This window comes from Aedes aegypti, chromosome 2, assembly GCF_002204515.2.
Source record: "Aedes aegypti strain LVP_AGWG chromosome 2, AaegL5.0 Primary Assembly, whole genome shotgun sequence".
NCBI lineage: Eukaryota > Metazoa > Arthropoda > Insecta > Diptera > Culicidae > Aedes > Aedes aegypti.
Window position 1 is genome coordinate 181,716,410 of NC_035108.1, and position 22,295 is coordinate 181,738,704.

A 22,295-nucleotide genomic window follows, 5' to 3' on the forward strand; every position below is an offset into this window, starting at 1 on the left:
GTTTTTTTTTCTCCCATACACACACATCGACCATTAGCCACACAAGGCGAAAAAATACAAGCACAGCGTTGCCGAATAGGGCTATCGGGCTGTTGTATAGCCGGCTAGGTATGCGATACACGTTTTTAGCACATAACAAGCAAACAAGCAGAAATGCATGCTCGACTACGAGGTGTAAGAGATTGTAAATATAGGGCCGTCCTTTAATAACGAAAGGTTTTTTTTTTAGGTTTTTGTTGACAAATTTCATTTCATGTAGGAGTATCTAGTATTATTTCCGTTCAAAACAATTCACGTGATTAATGGACGGTACTTAATGGGACACAGCCGCATGGTGGCCCATGTTGTACTCCATTGTAACAAAAATTATATCATAGAATCATGTTTTAAAATTTTCGAAGCCTTATTATGCTCGTAATTCAAAAGTTATTTGGAAAAAAGAGTCACTTCATCTACTCTTGTATGGATACTTGTTTTGCTAAGGAGCCCAAGAAGAAAACCAGTGAAAATTCAAATTTCGATTGACTATATTTAACTTAGCACACAGCATATCATCCCGTTTCAAAAATCTGTTACAATTGGAGTTACAATAGCGTTCTGATATTTAATTTGCATTTTCGGACAAAATACACCTAGAAATCGAAGTTTTCAATTTATTATTTTATTTCAGCATGTGAAGTTGGTAAATAATCGTTACCAATCGATTTGGGTCGCTTTCGAGTTTTTGTATGAAAACGCACCACTGTGTGCAGTTCCAACATTTCATTATGTATTCATGATGTAGATACGGCAGTCGATGAACGGATGGATTTCGGATTGTTCCAATCACATGAAGAGTTTGTGGGTTATTTTAATGATGTACTGTAATATATTTCTGAGTTTTTATTACATAGCCTAATAGGATTTTTACACAAACGATATCTTACATTTTTTTACACATAGTTACTGGAACTGGCCTAGGATATCTGATTTTAATTATCATTTGACTTGAGCAACAAAATAAAAACAAAAATAAATACAACATAATACCAGAGTTAACAGACTTAAGTGATCTATGTACAGTTTCGACTATATTACAAATTTACTTGCGAACCAACAGAGGGATCCTCAAAGCGCCGGTTCTACATGTTTACGTTACATAAAACTTTTTTCCACTCTACTTTTTTCTCGCTTTTCATAGAATAACTCCTAGCAGCCTCAGGCTCAGTGCAGTTTCTCGACGAAGACCTCAATGTCAACCAGCAATTCATCCCAAAGAAAACATGAACAAGAAGAAAGCACTGCCACAATGTTCAAGCCTGAGCTTGACTGGCTCTTTTTTCCATATCTGACGATTTGTTTTTGTCTCGCTTTCGAATGTAAACAAAGATTGATGCCTATGAGCCCCAAATGTTTATTCACTTTAGAGAGGGTTTTTGTATGGAGCATGGGGCGAAACATTGAGAATCAGCTCTCCGCATTAACGATACTAGCTCCTTCTCACGTGTGAACGATTTTCTTCGTGAAACAGTAATAAACGAACTCTTGCTTTTTTTCTCGATTTGCTTACAATTTCCATGCGGAGGCTTTTAGCCTGACTCGATTGAAGCGGTATCTCGTTTCACACAAACAGCTGTATCCTATACTCTGAGTTGGTCTTACGCACTAACACATATTAATACGATTACAAAAACATTGAATGTTACGGTATGTATAGAGGAAAAGTTTCTGTTTTTAAGCTGTTTTAAGCGTATACTGATGTATGTGTGTTTGTGTCTGCTCGCGGTGTTTGCTTTTGGATGTTTCTCTTTTGGCGGTGGTGGCGAACCGGCAGCGTGAGATTTCAATTTTCGAACTACTCGTCCCGTCTTAATAATCCAATAAATAATGGGTTCAAGATTGACTGCCACTGTTCCGTTGACGACCGCGTGCTGTTCGGCGTACTTTGGACTTTGGCTGGCTAGGGAATGTCTATCACAATGGTTTTCCGAGCGGGAGGCTGTGATGTTGGTGAGAGCATGTTTCATTTGTCCATGGAATCGTTGTTGGCCTGCTGCTGGTGGGCCATTCGGTTCCACTGCTGCAGATAAAGAGAGGCCTGCAGCATCTGATTTATGAGCGGGTTGGCTGCCATCTGTGGGACCATCATTCCGTTGTTGTAGTTGGCCATTAGAAACTTTTGTGCGTTGCTAAGGTTGTTGAGGTTGTTGTTCATCATGAGCATGTTCATGGCGGCCTCCTTGGATTTGTCCACCATCGGAGTAGGCATTGGTGGAGCCGTGAGGTCCAGAGGGTTTGGCTTGGGAGATTTCTGCGAGGACTTCTTCGGTTTAGGTTCGGATTTTTTGGCCGGATGATAGCCAGATGCTTCCGGTTTTATCTGTAGTCCGAACATTGGGCCCATCGAAGCAAGCGCTGCGTGCGATGGAGATGTTGAGGACACAATTGGAGGGGTCTTCGACTTGGGTTGCACTGGGGAGTGGGATGGTTTTGGCACCGGGGGTGACATGCTCTTGCGTTGATGCGCTGGTGAAGGCATGGAAGGCATTCCGGTTGGAGGGAAGAATGTTCCGGTTGGCTTTGGAGCGATTGGAACATGTTTGGAGGTGATTGATTTTGGTGGGGATGGCAGGGGTCGTGGGGTTTGGTTACCAGTGTTCTTGTTGATGAGATCCAGTTCAGGGTACGAGTTAAGCTTCACAATTCCATTGCTGAGAACGGTTGCATTTGGGAGCTTGAATGCGTTGTTGTTCGGCACTGATGTTGGAGGGGAAAATCCCGGTGAGGGTTGCTTCTCTGGCTTGTTGCCAGCCTTGTTGGGTCGCTGTTTTTCCACTTTGCCTTTAATCGATTGGATGAACGAATCCTGGAATGAGGATTTATCCAACTCACTGGATTTTCTCGCATCGGTTAACGCTTTCAGAGTGTCGGATTTGACCGGGCTCAAACTTTTGACAGGTTTCTTCTGAGCGTTTTCTTGTGTTTTGGGTGGCGTTGTTCGGTCGGTTTCCGTTATCGAAATTTCCGGCAGCTTCAAGATTTCGATGTAGTTTTTATCCTCTTCCGGTAGACTCTTCCGTGCCTTTTCCCGCGCGGCTTCATCCTCTTCCGTAGCCAAGGTGATGGACAGGGAGGAAGGGATATTGATTTGATTTAGAAGTGACTGAACTTTCGGTTGTTTTTCCGGGGGCTCTTGCTTGTTTTCTGGACTAGGACAAGGCCGTTTCCTCTCGTTTTGCTGTTCGGATTTCTTTTCCTGTACGGACGGAGGTGAAACGTTGCTGTTCTTGCGATCGTTGAGCATGTTTTGTACGAAATTAGCATACGCAAGAGGGTTGGTGTACTTGTACTGTTTTGTTGAAATGTTGAAGTTCGGGTTGTACTGAGGTGAATCCGGCGAGTAGCTCGGTGAGTTGGAATAGGAAGGAATTGGTGTTCGGGAGCCAGCCGGGGCTTTATTGGTGTTGTGCAAGGCATAGTTTAGGAAATTCATGGGTCGATTCTTGTTAGGCTTTGGCTTCGACACCGATGGCACTGCAGCTGGTATGGCAAAGTTATCATTGTCCGAAGGGGGACCATACACTTTGATGTTTTTCTTAGCATCTTCCGGCTTGATTTGACTAATTTCCGTGTCTTTGTTGGGAGATATGTTCAGATTGAGGTGAGGCCGTTTCATTTCCAACTGTTTCTGCTTGTTGTTCTTTATGTATTCGAGGTCCTTTGGTAGGAGTGGAGGTAGTTTTTTCATCGGTTGCATTGGTTTAGGGAAGGAAGGCACTGCAGGCCGCTTTGAAAGGGCGTCAACAGAGGGTTTTGGAGCAATCATCACAGGTTGAGCAGGTTTTGGCGCAGGAATGTTGTTGGCGGACACCACCGGAGGAGGAAATACTAATGGAGGTTTGATTTCAGCCGGTCTTGGTTTGTTTTCTGTCTTAGGAACATCCTTGACCGACATTTCATTCTTCACTGGCAAAGGTTTTGGGGCTGAATGTTGAGTGGGGGGACTTTCCAGCTCTTTTTTCACAGTCTTGACAGGAGTGGATAGCGATGCCATGTGTTCCGATGTAGACTTGGTTTGCTGCACCGTCCTCTCAACCAGTGCCTTCATCTCATCGTCAGACAGTTTTGGTTTCTTGAGAACGCTACGCCCAGCAGGTGCATCTTTGTTTTTTCGCTTACCATGCTTGGTATCTCCGCTGGATGAGCTCGGTGGCGAAGAAGAGTTTGATCCCGGGGAACTTGCTGGGGATCCTGATTTATTACTCTGAACTGACTTGATTGGCGTGAGATCGAACGAATTCAGGAACTGAGATTTTTCATCCTCTATCGTAACATCGGTTTTGTGTTTCGGTGAAGAAGACGCCAAAGGTAAGGGTACCATTTTCAGCGTAGATGTCGACAGTTCCGGACTTTTTTGGTCAATTTTCAGCACTATGGATGGTTGCACTTTTTCCAAATCCAAGCTCCGTTTGGGTGATTTCACTTTTTTCGCACTTTTATCCAGAAGCTTCGCTTCTTTCTTCGCTTTTTTACTGTCGTACTCATTATCGGCACTTTTATGGTTATTGTTCTTCACATCACTGAGTCCACTGAGTTCCACCTTGTACGGAGCCTTTTTGCTACTCTTGCCACTGACTAGTCCATCTTTCACTTTTTCTATCTTAATCTTGAGATCACTGGATGATTTAATCTTATTGACACTCTTGTCCTTGTCCTCCGATTTCTTCTTCTTCACCTTTTCCCCTTTGTCCGACTTGTGATGCTTGCTGACAGTATCCGGCTGAGGGCTTTGCAGGATACTGACATAAGTGTTTTTGTTCATTTCTATTTTCAACTTTATCGATTCATTCTTCTTCACTTTGGGCTGTTCGCTGCTTTCCACTTGTTGTTGTTGCTGCTGCTGTTGATGCGGCTGTTGTCTTCCGAGCGTGGCCACATTGGGTTTCACATCCAGCATGGGCTCACTCACACTATACCGAACGGGGGCAGCGACGATTTTCGAAGCCGTTGTTTTCGGAGGCGACATTGGTTTGTTCGGCGCTGGAATTGCCACGACCAAGGGAGGAGGCAAAGTGGCAGGAGCAGTCATGGTGGTAGTGATCGTGGTATTTGTGGTTTCACTACCTTTGTTATCACATTCCACCAAGCTCGGTTCCTCACGTTTAATGTCACTCGGTTTGATGAGGTCTAAGCTTTCCTTGCAGTCGGATTCCTCCTCTTTGATGGTCGTTAGCGAAGTGCTGCTGCGGCCAGTTGAGATGCTTGGCGAGCGCCTCAGGGGAACCTCCGGCAGCTCCACCGATTTCATCTCGTGCGTCCGGATGCGGTAGAAAAATCGCATGTGGGCATCCTGTTTGGGGAAATGAGAAGAAAGAGAAAAGGATTTCGATTGTTAAATAGCATAAAATTATTAAATTCTTCAAAAAGTGGTGAGCGACTCAAAAGGAGCCGGTATAATGAGAGAACTGCAACTCACCTTCTTCCACGTGTAGATGTAGGCCACATCCATCAGGGTGTAGTGATCGGGCAGCGTAATTGTTTGCACTTTGTACATGATTTCCACGTAGAAGAGATGCATCGGAATGTTGTACTTGTTGGCGATGAACTTTTTCAGGTTGGCAATCGTGAAAACAGCCGGGCATTTGAGAATTTTCGGCTTCAGAAGCTCTTCGTTGTCTCCGGCAAGTTCCCTGGGGAGCGAGAGAAACAGAAGGAGGAAAACCAAAATGTTTATGATAATAACGGAATGCGCGATGGTTGCTTTCTGCGTATGCAATAATGCAATATATGAAAAGATAAAAATAAAGATATAGATAGATACCGATACAGATAGATCAAAAGTTTCAAAAATGATCAATTTGTTTACATATTAAAAACTCTTAAAGGACTTTTTGCACTGAATAGTAAAGAAGCGAAAAATTAGATTTAAAATTGATAATTGCAAAATCAACAAATCTTGAAGGAACTTTAACACATAAGTACCAAGTGAAACTAAATTATCTACACTATTTATCAGAACCAAATAGAGAACCGACAGAGCCGAAAAAGTTTCCCTGCAGCTCCACCGATTAGTTCAATATTTTACCCCAGGGAGAAGTTCTAACGACGACAGCGAACGTCGTCGAGCTTCGCTTCGCAGGAAACTTTCCAACGTAATTAATGAGGCACAAATTGATTCTTGCTAGCAACCTATCGAGATATACTTAGAGCGAACCCCACATTCAAGATTAACTTACTTGTCGGCGTACTCCAGCGTGAGCGAAAACATGTCGCTGGGCCCGAAGATGAGATGCTCGGTATCTTCCCCACGTTGCTCCGGAGTCGTCAGGGCAGCCTTATCCGGGTGTTGACGATAGAAGGCCCGCTTCCGGAGTAGTTCCTTCTCGTACAACCCCGGCACCAGTTTGTACACGATGGACTGCAGGGTGGCGTCCGGTCTGAGAAAGAGAAGACAGAAAAGCGAAAGAATTTTTTAGATTATACCGAAGCAATTACAGGTTCTGTGGCGAGGGGGATCTAAATTAGACCACTTGCTGCTTGTTGATCACTATTTAAGTTCTATCTCCGATAGCGAGAGCGTTTCAGGGGGTTGGGGTCGGTCGAACGGCAAACAAAAACAAGTGTTGTCGTTCCGAAATTAATTCGAGACAACATCATACGCAACACATATGTCGCGCGCCCTTCGAGTTCTTCAAATGCGTATATCTACTGGGCCGTAGCATAGCATGGATGTGCGACTTGCAGGCGTACGGCGTAAGGGAAAAATGATAATTATCTCTCATGCCTTCCATTCCGCAGCTATAGAGCGCTGCCAAGTGGTGCCAAAGTAGCGTAGGAACCTAGGCCGCACACTGAGGCAGATGGATATTTTCGACGGCCAATACCTCTAGCAATCTGGATTTGCATCCTAGAGGTTTGGCGTATTAGATGAAGTATTTTGGAATAATTTATACTTTATTTTGACTGTTTAGATTTTGATATAGATGAGTTGTAACTGATCTAGGTCAGTTGTTTCCTCAGGTTACGAGCGTCCCACAGTGCGTTGTTTCACAGACAAAAATATCATGTTGTTCAATTACTTATGACGTTTCTATACCAGTATAAGATTAACTCAAGTCTCTCTATATAACAGAGTGATGAATGTAGCGATTAGGTAGCGTAAGTTGAAGATACTTACGTCGTTTTGCAATTGCGTAAATTGAACGAAAAATTTTCTGGCTTTTCAGTCTATTTTAACAATTTAAAACAACTGTATGGTTTCTTTCTCCAACGTTTCGGTCCTTATTGAACCTTTATCAAGGACTCGAAGTTTTATGTTGTTTTTCGTCTATATGTTTGTTTGAACAATTAATCGTCATTGGTGTTATTGAGTGTTCACGGCTCTATTACTACCCGGAAACAATTTTATTTTTAAAGAATCGGAATTCGGTCTACCGTTCTACGCACTGGCGCAATTTTTCAAAATGACGGTTACAGTACAGTACTGGGTTCGATTCACGGTCGGTCCAGAATCTTTTCGTAATGGAAATTTCCTTGACTTCCCTGGGCATAGAGTATAATCGTACCTGCCACACGATATACGAATGCAAAAATGGCAACTTTGGCAAAGAAAGCTCTTAGTTAATAACTGTGGAAGTGCTCATAAGAACACTACGCTGAGAAGCAGGCTCTGTCCCAGTGAGGAAGGACGTTAATGCCAAGAAGAAGAAGAATCCAATCGAACGATATCAAGAGAGTGTAATAGTTCGTGAACCATAACCGATCCTGGCACATCTCAATCGGAGAGTCCTATGAATGTTGATATTTACTCTCTCGTTTGGTACGTGGCGAGAGAGCCTTCAAGAGCAGCAACTCTCACATACTACAACGGTATCGAGCCATTCGGGTGATCTATGATTTGCATAAAATTGTTAGTAACTTTCAGATTTTCTGATAAATCAACCTTAAACAACTTAATTATAAGCTATCGGATCATCAAACACCCCTTTGGTTGAAAACATATCCCAGAAAATGGTAAATATTCGCCTCTGTTTCTTAATCAGAATGAGAATGTGTCAGCCAATGTAACACACGTTGACACACAGTGATGGTGTGTGTCTTTTTTTTTTCGTGGCTCTTTATCTTTCACAAACGATACGTGCCATGCGTGTTGTGTGAATGCAGGTGGATAAATGGGATAAAATTTGGCTCGTGTGTCAATGGTCATTAAATTTTCCAAAGCCTGTCTCGAATCTACTTGGTTTTTGTGTTCAGATCGTTGCAACCTAACCACTCATTTCACCGTTCTGTTATAAGGATATACAAAGTGTCTTAACCACGAATCTAAACAAAACACTACTTGGGTCGATTTTACACTGGCACAAAAAATGTGTAATTGAATGTAACGGTGTATGATTTTGTTTAAATGTTTGTGGGGAATAATAAAAACTCTCTTGTTTTTTTAGCGTGAGCTTATTGCACGCAAAATTTAAGCGAAGTACAAAGCAAAAAAGATTTAAAGGGGGTATTTATTTTAAAACAGTTTTAGAAGCCAAAAAATTTGCACACAAAATTTAAGCGAAGTACAAGGCAAAAAAAATTAGAGGGAGTATTCATTTTAAAACAGTTTAAGAAGCCAGGTTGTGATTTTTTTTACATTTTATTAAAACCTTGCGAAAGTTACTTACGTCAATTTAAAAACGTATTCGAGAAATTTCAAAAATGCCTAATGAACGATTTTCTAGAACAAAGTTTTCTGCTAAAAGACTACTATCAAAAGATAAAACTCATCTTTTTCTTCTTCTCTTCTTATTGGCATTAACGTCCTCAGTGGGACAGAGCCTGCTTCACAGCTTAGTGTTCTTATGAGCACTTCCACAGATATTAACTGAGGGCTTTCTTTGCCATTTTTGCATTCGTATATCGTGTGGCAGGTACGATGATACTCTATGCCCAGGGAAGTCAAGGAAATTTCCATTACGAAAAGATCCTGGATTGGCCGGGAATCGAACCCAGACACCTTCAGCATGACTTTGCTTTGTAGCCGCGGACTTTAACCACTCGGCTAAGGAAGGCCCATAAAACTGACCAAGATCATTTGCAACTTCTCTATATCTTTTGGTTTTGACCGCCGAAAACAGCGATCTGTCCCAGTGTTAGCTACAAGCAGTCTTCGTGCAATGCGTCGTCGATGCGGACAAGTTTGAACCGCTGCTGCTCAAATGTTAATTACATTTTATAGGGAGGGAAACTAGACCAGTGCTACGGCCGTTGGTGGTTATATACCGTAATGCATTGTTTACGACCGGTGTCTCTCCGCCGCTCGCTGGGTCGCTTTTGGCCATTGGGGGGAATACTAGAAGGTGCATGAAGTGAATAATTAATACACGTTTCTAGTAGTTCGGAACGTTGATGGATGTGATGGGAGGTAAATGATCAGCTAAGGAAGAGACAGCCTTAACATCTGTTAAGTAAATATCAATTGCTGATCAATTTCCATCACTGGAGTACTATTATCCAGCAACGAAGAAGGAATTGATATTATATGTATATCGTGTGGCATGTACGATGATACTCTACGCCCAGGAAAACCAAGGAAATTTTCCATTACAAAAAGATCCTGAACCGACCGGGAATCAGTAGCTTAGTAGCCGCGGACTCTAGCCACTCGGCTAAGGAAGGCCCCAATACTGCTTCATTATAATGAATGAATCCATTATCTACTATGAATCTGTTGAACCCCCTTTTTAGACTTTTTCGACATGCAGTGTTTAGCCAGAAATGATTAAATTTCAACTGTATGATATATGTTATATGAATATGAATGTAGGTTTAAATACATAAAGAACACTTATGCTCCAACCAACAGTACTTTATTTGTCCAGAGATTCCTGAATAAATTCACGAAATTTCTATTAAAAATACATTCCTAAATGCATTTGATGAAGAATCCTTAACGAAATATTCTGGGTAAGATTTCGTTAGTTGAATTCATGATAGAATTCTAGCAGATCCTCCAATAGTTATCTGTGGACTGCGTTAAAGGATATCTACATAAATCCATTTAGATTTAATAAGTGAAGATCATGGAAAAATGGGTTTTTGAGAAATTCTTTAAGGAATCTATGGAGAAACGTTTTGGAGTAATCTTTGCAAGCAAAGTTCATCAAAAGAAGTTTATTGAATAATTTCCGGAAAAAAGTCTTGTAAGATTCTCAAGTCAACTACCTTGTAGAAGGCCTCGAAGGACTACTGGGGGAATGTCTACATGAATCCGGGTCTCGTATTGTGCAATAAGATTTTGATATTTCTTAATCGCGGCGTGACTCAGTCGATCGCTAATAAGATTTCGCTCGATTCGTCTTCGCCCATACGATTTTGGTGTAAATGTGCGAAGATGTTATTGTAGAAATTATTTATCGAAATACAGTAGTTGTATTGCATTATTGGTGTACAAGTAGACGACCTTCAACAGCTTTCACAAAATAACACTTGGAAATGGTAATTGTAGTGGAACTGTTCAAGCTTGATACTACTAATAATAGCTCCTGCGACGAAGTGGATCGAAACCATACTTCTAAGGCGGATTCATTTATATTTCTACGGAACCATCATTTCCCTGCAACTCGCGTTTCATTACGTCCATCACTTGTTGGTTCCTCATTCTGGCGGGGCTGTTTCCCCGGCTTTTTTGTCGTAGCCGCTTGTCCATCTCATTCATTTCTTGTTTCACACGCGCCTGAATGGCCTAACGCGCCTAATGCCTCTTGAAAGGCCTACCAACCACAGAAACAGAAGAAGCACCAGGGCGCAGAGGAATTGCCCGCCAGATCGGAATCAGCTGGCTTTGCTGCGACTGGCTGTTCGGTGGTTAGTGTGTGAGATAATTTCCGACCGATAGACCACGACGATATCGGCCGACCCTTTTTCTTTTTTTTTTTGGGATTACGTCTCCATTGGGGCAGAGCCTGCTCATCAGCTTAGTATTGTAAGAGCAACTTCCCCAGTTATTAACCAAGAACTTTCTTTGCCAAAGTTGCCTTTTTCGCATCAGTATACTGTGTGGCTGGTACGATGTTACTGGAAGTCATTTACGAAGAGGTCCTGGTCCGACCAGGAATCGAACCCCGACACCTTCAGCATGGCTTCGCTTTGTAGCCGCGACCTTTACCACTAGCCTAAGGAAGATAGCGACGACCCGTGCAGTCTCAATACGCCACGTATTACACCCGGATCGGGCCGTTATAGATATCCCTTTTGTCGGGTGACAGTTTTTCGATTACCAAACGGGAAGGATCGACGGGACCGGGAAGAGGAAAATCGGCACAATTTCCCCTTTTTATTGATTTTTCGACACATTTATGCTGCTTTCGGTATGCGGCGCCACACCGAACGGTGAAACGGAACCGAAGTGGGAAGACTTCTTCTGCTGATGTCTCTTCTTTTCGTCGGCTTCTTTCGCTTTGGTGGCAGTTTTTTTTGCTCAAGCTTCACTGGATATACGGTTTAGAGCTACGAAGGTACTAGCCAACGACGATTGAGGCAAAGTTGGTGTTCGGGGAACGGAAAGCAACGGTTTCTCACCGTTTCGGGTAATGCTGGAGCTGACCGAGTGGTACACACTTTTGTCGGCCTAGGTTCGTTAACTTGTCGGTTTTCAATCTTCAGAGACATCCTCTGGTATGGAGAAAAAACTAAATAGATTTGAAAACATTTGAGGTGTTGATGTATTGGAACGTATAAGTTTTTCGTCAATTTGAGATAATAATTATTTGTTCATTGCAATAAAGTTATTTTTTTCTATCTCAATATTTTTTTTTCTATCTTTATTAACAAGATTTTTAGCCCTAAGCTAGTTCTTCTCGGGATCAACGGCTCTACTTCCCTTCCGAAGGAAGTCGTCACAGATTTTGTTTAGTGACTATCTCGGGACGTGACAGGCGTGTGTTCTAACCACTACACCAGGTCCGTCCCCAATCTCATCTCAATGATGATCAATTCTCAATTTGATTAATAATTACTAACTATTAGTTTCTCTACAAGAGAAAACCCGATTTCCAAAATTTTATACAGACCTTTTTTAATCTGGCTTAACTTCTCAGCTTTGACAGAGTCTGCAGCGCATCGTTTATATGAGCACTTCCACAGTTATTAACTGAGTGATTTTTATGCCAATTGACAATAACTGCATTTGTAGGGGGATTAGGGGCATAATGAACACCCGGGGTGAAATGGACACCCCCTCAATCTCTGAAAATATGCATACTTCATCAAAAGTTCATACGCTGCATGAAATCTGTATTGCATTTGAAATGTTTGACGGTAAAAAAGTTTATGTTTTGCTTCAATTGTCGTTTGAAATTTGACTTTAAATTTTTCTCCGCTTTAAAACGGCATATAAGCAAGGCGGTGGGAGAATCTAATTTTTGAGCAAAATAACAAACCCAGAAAGGTTCTTTTTAGCTCTTATGGTAGAGGAAGAGCCCTTTTGCACATCGGAACGAGTGACAGACATTAAATATTCTGGAATCATTAAATTTCATGCAAGTGATCATTTTGCCCCGATACCTTTTCACTAGCCTTGTTCTGGACCTAATTTTTTATCTCACTTTTCTGGCATATGATATGATTTTTCTTACCATGAATGAATGTAGCACGTTGTACTAACGTAAAACTTGAAAACTAGCCGGGAGAAATTCTAAAAAATGTCATTGTATGGTCTTAAAACAAGCATTTGCTTGATGTGTCCATTATGCCCCGAATTCCCCTATATCATGTTACGACCACGGAGATACTCCATGACCTGGGAAGTCGAGAAAATTTCCATCTCGATTGCATCCTCGACCGACGAGATTTGAAAACACGACCCACAGAATTGTATTGTTGAATAGCTGCGCTTTCACCTCTAAGGCTTCTTCTGGGAATTACTTCCTCGCAAGAACAGAGCCTGCTTCTCAGCTTAGTGTTCAATGAACACTTTCACAGTTATTAACGGAGAGCTTTCTCTGCCATAGTTGCCATTTTCTGTAATCTGGCGGGGGTTCGACTGTAACACTTGATCGAACGTTGTCATTTTTGCATTAGTATATCGTGTGGCAGGTACGATGATACTCTATTCCCGGCGAAGTCAAGGAAATTTCCATTACGTAAAGATCCTAGACCGATCGGTAATCAAACCCAGCCACCTTTAGCATGGCTTTGTAACCGGGAACTCTACCCACTCAGCTAAGGAAGCCCCGCCAAGGCTCTTTGTGCCCTAAACAGTTATGATCCACAAATTAGCTACAAATCTTTAAAAAATGGGAACTGTAGAAACCTCATACCGTGTTGTCTCAAATTCCAAAAATGATTCATAGTCCGAACAGTGCCGATTTCAATGTAAAATTGATATTGATATTGTCACAACTTCTAAATCTAAGGAACTTGAATGATAGATAAATTGATCATTGTGTGAATATATTTGAGTGACTTTCTCGAAAAATTGCTTTGAAAAGTCGAGTGTTTGGAATATGAGCCATGTTCGGAATTACAGACAAAACGGTACTTGAATATGGGATCGAAATGAAACAAAACAGAAGCAAACAATAGACCAAACAGGAGCCAACAATAAAAAAAACGATATTTTAGCTGATTTTTCCGTCCAACATTATGCGTAGAAGTTAGGCTTGATGTTTTGAATCCCAAAGTCAATTTTCTTGAAAAACGTTTTGTCACTGACACCCTCTTCGCTTATAACCCCTCAAATCATAGAAGGCTGGCTTAATATCCTTTTATTTTATTTTTTTTAACAGATTAAACAGGCACACACAAAAATTAAGCTTGTTCAAATCTTCTCATCTATTTTTTGATAACAAATGGATAAACAGTAAAAAATCTGTGAATTTGTGTAGTTTTTTTTCTTTGCGTAGAAGTGACTCGCCTAATCACAAAAGTTTTCGGGAAAAACTGAAGATTCTTGAAAAACTTTTCATCGCGAAGAAACTTCTTCAAATATTTCGCAAAAACCTCTTCAAAATTTTTTCAGAAGAGCATTAAATCTTTTCTCTATATTTTTATAAATATCAGTGCGAATTTAATCAAGTTTTTAGAAATTGCGTTGCGTAGTATTGCAGTAATTTGTAGATTGTATACTGAGAGCTGTTATGTTTTTGCTTTCTCAATATTATTCCGATTGCTTGCGACAGGCTATTTTGGAGTGAATAGCCATCCGATCAGAGTTCAGAGTTGAGAAGGTATGAATGCTTCCGCTGCTGACCACGCCTATCTTCTCCATTGTTGGCATAGGAAAGAATAATATCATATCGATATATCTACATGGCAAGAGGCCAGTGACTCATCCTCCTAGTGTTCTGGCTCTTAATAAAGCCTACGCTTAAGCGCCACAACTCGATCACTGGAACGATAAAATGAGAAGAGGGATAGTTTCATTTAAAATTGTAATTCCCAATATTTATTGCCCTTTAACATCATTCCAATAATTTATATGCGATATTGAAATATTGTTCTTTAAGTAGTTCGTACATTACGGAGATGAAAAGAGGATTGTTGTGTGATATTTACTAAGTATGGCGTAGTGACTCACCGATGCCCATATTCATATCAAAACGTTAGGTGCGTGGGGAGGTACTGATCTAGTACGCGTTATTATCGAGTGATGCTCTTAGATTATAATCGATGGTTTAATCTTCGGTGGTGATATTTTTAAAACAAGTTATTTCTGCCCCATTGTTTTCCAAGGATCCTTGATAAAATTATTTTTCATTAATTAACTAAGAAAAAAATTTAATAAATTGCTACAGCAATTCTGAAATAGCCAAGAACTTCTAGAGAGTGTGCTGTGGGAGTTCTACAGTTATTGTTCTGAAAATCGTCAAGAGATTCAGCAATGCGTTTTAAAAGATTATATCAAAAGTAATTGCACGTTGAGAAATCGCTAGCACCACCACACTCATGCTGTGTATAACACATGACGAATTCCAATAAATACAAATACAATTCAACTAGTCTTATATGATGCAACTGGTTTTACATGGTACATACAACTGGTCTCAGATTAATCAATTACTTCTTCCGAAGATTCTTCAAAATTTTCTGAGGATGCTGTATAGATGTTCTAGAGACATCTCAAGAATTACTTCCAGGAATGCTCACAGCTATTAATTCAAGAACGTATACATGGTTGACTGTAGATTTTTTTAGAAATATACAATAATTCATTCGGAAATGCCATAGAGGATTGCTCCAGAACTTTTGGGGTCATGTACAAACCATGTCACGCTTCACTAGGTATGAGAAAACAGTGCAAAACCTTATGGTTTCTTCCATCTCCCATAAGTACGACCTTGATCGCCTTTGTATGTATGCAAACAAATGATAAATGGTTTCTGATGATCTATGTGTTTTCTTTGTTTGTTGAATCATGGGTAGGACAATACTTTGACTGTCCTACCCAGGTATTTTTGTGCGTAGTACATGTCTTACCTGTCCTACCCAATTCCCGCGCCACTGTTTGGGATATTACCCGAGTTAATCCTAAAAAAATGTATTTAGGATATTTGTTCAGGGATGAGTTTTTAAATTAATCTCTAATGAAACTTGTAGAAATTCCTGGACGTTTGAAGAAGTTCAGGAGCATTTGGTAGATAAATTGATAAGATGATTATATTAAAAATAATTTATTGAATTCCAGTATAATATTTTGAACCATTTTCTTAACGAATTCTATGAAAACCCTAGGGCAGTACTGCTGAAAAATGTGAATGCATAATAAGAGGAATAACTATAATAGTTGGTTTAGTAGTTGCTGCTGTACAACCTTAAGTGAACATTCGAATATGGTATGGAAATTTTACATAAGACTGAATAAATTACATAAAATTTCAATGATGAAATATTAAAGAAATACCTCGAAACACTTCTGAGGTTGCATCAGGAATTCCTAATCGCATTCGTTAAAAAAATCCTGGAAGCATGATTTTCTGGACTGATCCCTCGAGGAACTTTTGGGGTTTTTCTTGGGTGAAACTGTGAATGATTGTTTAGAGAAATCCTAATAAAAACGACTGGTAGAATAACTGGAAAAAAATCAGAGAAGGAACTCCTGGAAAAAATGTTGTTGGGTATCTTCAATCGAAAATCCAAAACAAAACTTAATGGGCTATGCTGTAGAAAACTTTGGAAGGTCTCCTAGAGTAACTGGAGGAATCAATTAAAGAATGGTTCAAAACCTCTGGATAGAACCATGGGATGCCGCCCGGAAAAAAAATTCAGTGTTAAATTTCGAGAAAATAAGTATTAGAACTGATTAAATATAATGTCATACACTTGGGTAGGAATGAACAGTTTGCCAATCATTTGAATGAACGAACAAAATTGTTCTACCGTGATGAATCAATACCCGGACGCTTTAGACGGCACACATGTTCAAACTTTTATTTATGCATGTTTCGTTGGAATATTCATAAAATGTTATTGTTCAACACATTCTTACAAATCATATCTTCATAAAAGTGAAGAAATATCCGGTATCAACCATGATTTTAACAAGAAAATTATTAAAATATTGACGCTTACCTTGCCTTTAAATCCGGACACCAGATGCAAAAGATGTTTTTATATCCGGACACTGTTGGATCAAAATCCGGACATCTGTGTTAAAACATGATTTATTTGAATATCACTAATGAAAATCATGTCAAATTAAATAAAATATCGTTCTTCGACAGAACCGATGTTAGTACTTCCCTAACAATGTTGCACGTAATATTAATATTAATGTTGTGGTTACCTGAACTGGAGCGCTGAAGTACATGCGGCTTGAGTGTCAATCACGAAAGATTTACACAATTTATCTCACATTTTATTGTGTTCTGATAACTCACACCGCTTTTCATTTATTTTTTACAATTCTTCTCTAGTTTTCTCAAAAAAAATCCCTTTCACTAGTAAAAATTAGGCTTTCCAATTGTTGTCCGGATTTAAAACCACTGACTCGAAATCCCGGACAGTCTTTCAATACACCATAAAATACATATTTACATCCTAATCTTCAACAATCTTGTTACTAAACTTTCAAAACAGCTTCATATAAACAATTTTGTTCAAAAAACTGCATGAAAAAAGACTCACATACTTTTTCTGCAACAAAACGTTGTTCGTGTTTTGGCTTGCGCGTCTATAGATTTTCGAACTTGAATATACATGGACCGCGACGAAACCGGAACTACTAATTTGTTGTTCTTTTTATCAATTTTTTGGCAGTGGTAACTAGATTAAAAATGATAGTACAATGTTCTACAATGGTAAAGGAAATAATTTGAAACATATTAGCATTCAAATCGATCTTTAATTAATGAATATTACCAGAGTGTCCGGATATTGGTACCGTCCGGATTTTGATTCATCACGGTACCATACAATCTCCCTTTCTCAATATTCGGTATCTCGATATCGAGTTAGAGAACCATAGTAAAGGTTGGTTTTCATGGCTACCTCGATAATCCCTTGAAAGACATTTGCACTGCTCTTGTTTTCTACAACTCGTCTCTTCAATATCGAGTTATGGAGAGTTGGCTGTAATATCCAAAAGATGTTCGTTTTCTAGTCATATGTCAGTTGGACCCAGTGCATTCCATGTTTCACTTCAGCATTTTGTGTATGGGTCGGTTTAAAAGTTGGTCAAAAACTGACGTATTATTCCAAACTACTGAGCTTATGCTCCCAACGTAAAAACAATCCATTGAAAGTTTAAAGGGTGCCTTCAACGCTATCATAATCACCTCAATCGCAACATCCCAAATTCATCTGCCCTTAATTACCATTCAATACCCTGTGCCATAAATGCAATATCACCCACTTATCAGATTCCTCCATCTCCTCCGCGCGCCGTTAATCTTTTGAACCTCGCTGCTCTCGCTTGCGCTGCCTCTCCTGGGAACCCTTCCCTGCGCCGCTCTCGAGCACGTTTCGTACCGCACCAATTCAGCAGCCGTAAATCTTCCTCCGTTCGTCCGTCCATCTGTCGTCTCCCGACGAAGTGGATTCGGGCCGGTAGGCTGTCGGTGTCGGATGGTAGGCATATCTGCCGGGAGCCGCTCGCTCGCTCGCCGATGCCACACAATTCTCAATTTCGGCTTCATTTCCGTTCCCTTTGGGCTCTCCGTTGCCGTCGTCGTCGTTGTGGCATTTCTCGGCATTCTCTTCGGTGCCGCCGCTGTTGCTTCGGACGAGCAGATGAATGTTGGGCCTACGCCGCGCCACCACGAGGCCAAACACCGGTGATGAGCTGCGAGCCCGCTATATTTTCACAGCTCTTTTCTTCCGTGTATGTGTGAGTGCGCCGAAATGTGCCGAATGCCGGCAGCCTACCAAGGAAGATAGACACAAGAATCACGCTCCGATGACTGGCATGATTATGATCACCACCGCTGCTGCTGCTGTTCCTTGCTTTACCTACCGGAATCGGGTCGTAGTATGGTACGCAATGAGCGCCCTGCACAATCAACTTCTATGTATGCAGACTGCCGGTCGATACGGTCGTCTTCGATAGACTACATGGGTCTATTGGGAAGCACACGTCTACGAAGAAGCCGAGCAGAAAGCACATTGTGCTGCTTTTCCCGGTCTTTTTGACATATTCCTCTCGATGTGCTTAGTTTGATCGTGTCCCCTTTTTCAGTTACTCTGCACTGCAAGCTGCTTTGAATGGAACCGTAAACATGAGGAAAATTTAGAGCTGTCAACGGCAGATTGTGACGGATGTGACGACGGTAGTATGCGATGGATCGTGCAGATTGAGCGAGCGCAGGCTCCGGGCGAATGAGTGAGCTCAGGAGAGCAATTAGGAGCTCAACTATGACATGCTAGTTCGAAACAGTTGGTTGCTAAGCGAAAAGGTAAACAAAGCATCTCCTGTCAATGTCAACATCGGCACTGCAACCACACGGTGCCACATGGTGCCGCAACGTTTTTATGACAAATTTATGTTTATGGTACGACAAATTACGTATTATCGGCATGGGGCACTTGTGTTAGTATGCGTGAATATGAGCAGATCAGTAGAAAGAGACACTTACTTGATGTTCGGTTTCGCTTTGTTTATCATCATCTCACACTGTGGACAGTACTGCTCCGTTCGCAAGTGCTTCATGATGCAGCTATGACAAACTGAAAGGGAAGAAGACGAATAAAAGGATGATTACCCATGTGAGAAAGACAAACATTAATAGCGATGACGATGCGGTCTGCTTTTTGCTCTAGGATTGTTTGCCGAGTCCTTGAGTGGTCGGTTGATTGTGTTGGTCTTATCCGCAGAAAAGGCCAAAGGGAAACAGGAAACTTGTGGGTGGCTGCAAGGGATTGAGTTGCTCGCGCTAATGAGCAAATCAAATTATTCATCCATAATAAATTCGTTTGTGGATGGCAGAAGCGCCCTAGGGAAGTAAGATAAATGATGCAAGATAACACCGTATTCCTTCCTTGATGTACGATGATGACATTGAACGAAACACGTTGCATCTCTGCTTCCCCCTATTGTGAAACCGTATTGCAATTCGGAATATTATTGTTTACATCGTTAGCAGCAAGAGACGAAAAAGGTCTAGGGAATCGCCTGGAGAAGAGTTATAATAATTCCATCCCTTCTTTCGCAGACCCTACATGCAATTCTCGGACGAAAAGAAGGTTATTATTATTCTGCCTGTATCCCTTAGAAGCGTAGCTGAGAAGAATGAAAAGCCTCAGTCGAGCATGGAAGCATGCGATAAAGGAATTCATCCTTGAAAGAGAATCATACAAAAACAGGCACGTAAAGGAAGTGGGCTTTTGCCGATACCGGTGAGCAACAGTGCGTCATTTTTCAAATATTTAAATGTAGGGAATTAGATACTCACATGAATGTAGACACTCGACGATAGTGGTTGCATCGATCAAGTAACCTTTGCACAGATTACACGTAATGTAAGGATTGACCGAACTGAGCAGAACTTTGCTCGGTTTGTAGGGCGACTCCGGTCCACTGACCACCGTCGTGGTCTTCCCTGTTTTGGTCATTTCACCAGCCATTTCAATTATGTACCTTCTGGCAGCAGTCGGCTGACGAACCATTTAGTATAATCCTCAATAATCCAAGTATTTGCGTAATCCAACCATGAGTAATCCAAAAATGGGCACTGACCGTATTCCACTTATTACTTCTTCACATCCACTTAATTTTGCCTATTATAAAACCAAATTTCCGTTTCTCTTCATTTCTTTACATTCATCGCGAAGCAAAACAATCTCTCAGCGCGGCAACCCCAATTTAATAACACCATAAAAAATCTCAATCACCAGCAGGCACGAACACATTCAACTCACGGAACGGCACCGCACTCGTCGAGCCTACTCCGAATGCCGCGAAGCGAAAGGTTGATGAAACACGAAAAATTGAGTGCGCGCGTAACGAACCAGTTTTATGCTGAGGTCTTCAATCTCTTCTTCGACTTTTTTCTGCCTTCCGAGAATCACTTTAATCTCTTTTTGACACACACTCTCTTTCTCTCCCACTCTCGCTGCTGCTGTTAAAAAAGGCTCTGTTCAAAACTGAGCAAACGTGCGACACGCTCGCGAGGCACTCTGGTCCACGTTCGACGACCAAATGATGACGATGCAAGCACTTTACACACCAGGAACCACCACAGTTGGGGAACACTTTCGATTTGGTTTGTGTATGCGTACGGAGGGTATACACTCACACACTCGTGATACCTACTTTTTATGTGTTCACATCATTTGAAACGCAGTAGGCTGATGAATTACTTTGCCTGATATTCGATTGACCGATAATCAATTTTCGATTCACAGCGTATTCGAATCGCTCTTTTCTGTCACGACTGTTTTTTTTTAACTCACTAGCACTAGATTATGGTATATACTTATCAAACTGATTGATAGTAATGAATAGCAATCACATTACGGGGGCTCTTCTAAACATGACCAACTTGAATGCTGTCTCGGACGAAACTGAGCCTTCTATGTACGGCACCGTGTGGCGGCAGTTTGTAGCTGCAACAGCTGTACGTACATAAACCGCCGCTGCTGGTTCGGTGCAGTATATAAACCGAGCAGTTCCTTTTTACACACACCACCACATCAATTTGTACCAACGGTGAACTTGTCGCTTCTTCTCGCTCTCGCATTATGATGCAGGGAGCCACACGAAGGAGCTTGAAATTTGATCCCCCTCTTTATGGCTTGCTTTGATCGTCTCGCTCTCGCTTTGCATTTACTCACACCCTCTCTATTTGCTGCCGTTCGTTTAGCTGTGGGTGACGTTCGGCTCTCGCACATAAGTGAAACTGATATTTATATAATCTTATTGAAAGCAGTTGCTGCTACGTTGAAAAATGCTACATAAAGCGTTCAACTTTTGGTTCGATTTTGCTGGTGTCTGCTTAAAGAGTGAAATCGAGTATTGAATTACTTGGCGACTGCGGAGTAAATTTACAATATAGAATGTGCTTATACGCTTAATTTTATAAAATTATATGGAATACGATAAACTATCACCACTTTAGTACTTTCTTAATCAAGACTAATAGTGTTAAACAATCACTATAGTAGATACCACCTTTATCCCAAAAACGATTTTAATAGTACTAATCCAAACAGTTATGCGATTTAATCAATTTCCAGTAATATACGGCTATTTTGTCTTGCTCCCAGTTTCATTCTTCCTGTTTACATAAACGATGCAAGCTGCGCAAATACATCACCAATACTTGCACATAAACTAGCAGGAGGCCAAAGAAATCGTCGTGCAAGAGTCGCCAGCAGCACCCCAGCGAGACACGATGCGCACCGTAGACTTTCAGCTGTATGTGTGCCCATTAAAAGTATCGAACGAGCAGCGTCCGTCGTGAACGTTCATGTACATAGGACGGCTCGATATGAATATCCAGCGAGCGACAGCTGCTCCCTTGTGCGAGTATATAAAACTTGAAATACGACCGAAACCAAAAAATGCCTGAGCGTGAAATAATATTTGATCATATCGCCAAGCGAAGGAAATTTAATCATCATTGAAATATTTGATTACCATTCGAAAATTTTATGGAAGTTTTTCGTATAATGTGTACTAACATCGAGTTAAAAAAAATGTACTTGTGACGAAGTATTCTATATTATTATTATAATTAGCTTGATCATTTCTGATACTTCTTAGTGAAACAAACAGTAGTGAGTTACAATTGTAACCTATCAGCATTTAATCGCTTTCTTTTCACGAGAATCTCAAAATTTTCATTATTTTCCCTCATACATAACAATAATGCCCTTTCAAACAAATTGCCTTAAAAGTT

At 40.9% G+C, this 22,295-nt stretch overlaps 1 protein-coding gene across 1 annotated transcript; it reads right to left on the reverse strand.

Moving 5' to 3' along the window:
• Positions 1 to 845: 845 nt before the first annotated feature.
• Positions 846 to 20,968, reverse strand: LOC5574463 (polycomb group protein Psc). Its single transcript, XM_001661428.2, has 5 exons — positions 19,848 to 20,968; positions 19,032 to 19,122; positions 6,216 to 6,416; positions 5,456 to 5,669; positions 846 to 5,329 (listed from the first exon to the last, which is right to left on the reverse strand). The coding sequence occupies exons 1-5, from the start codon at positions 20,059 to 20,061 to the stop codon at positions 2,003 to 2,005; spliced, it is 4,047 nt and encodes a 1,348-aa protein (XP_001661478.2). The 5' UTR covers positions 20,062 to 20,968; the 3' UTR covers positions 846 to 2,002.
• Between the last annotated feature and the right edge of the window lie 1,327 nt (positions 20,969 to 22,295).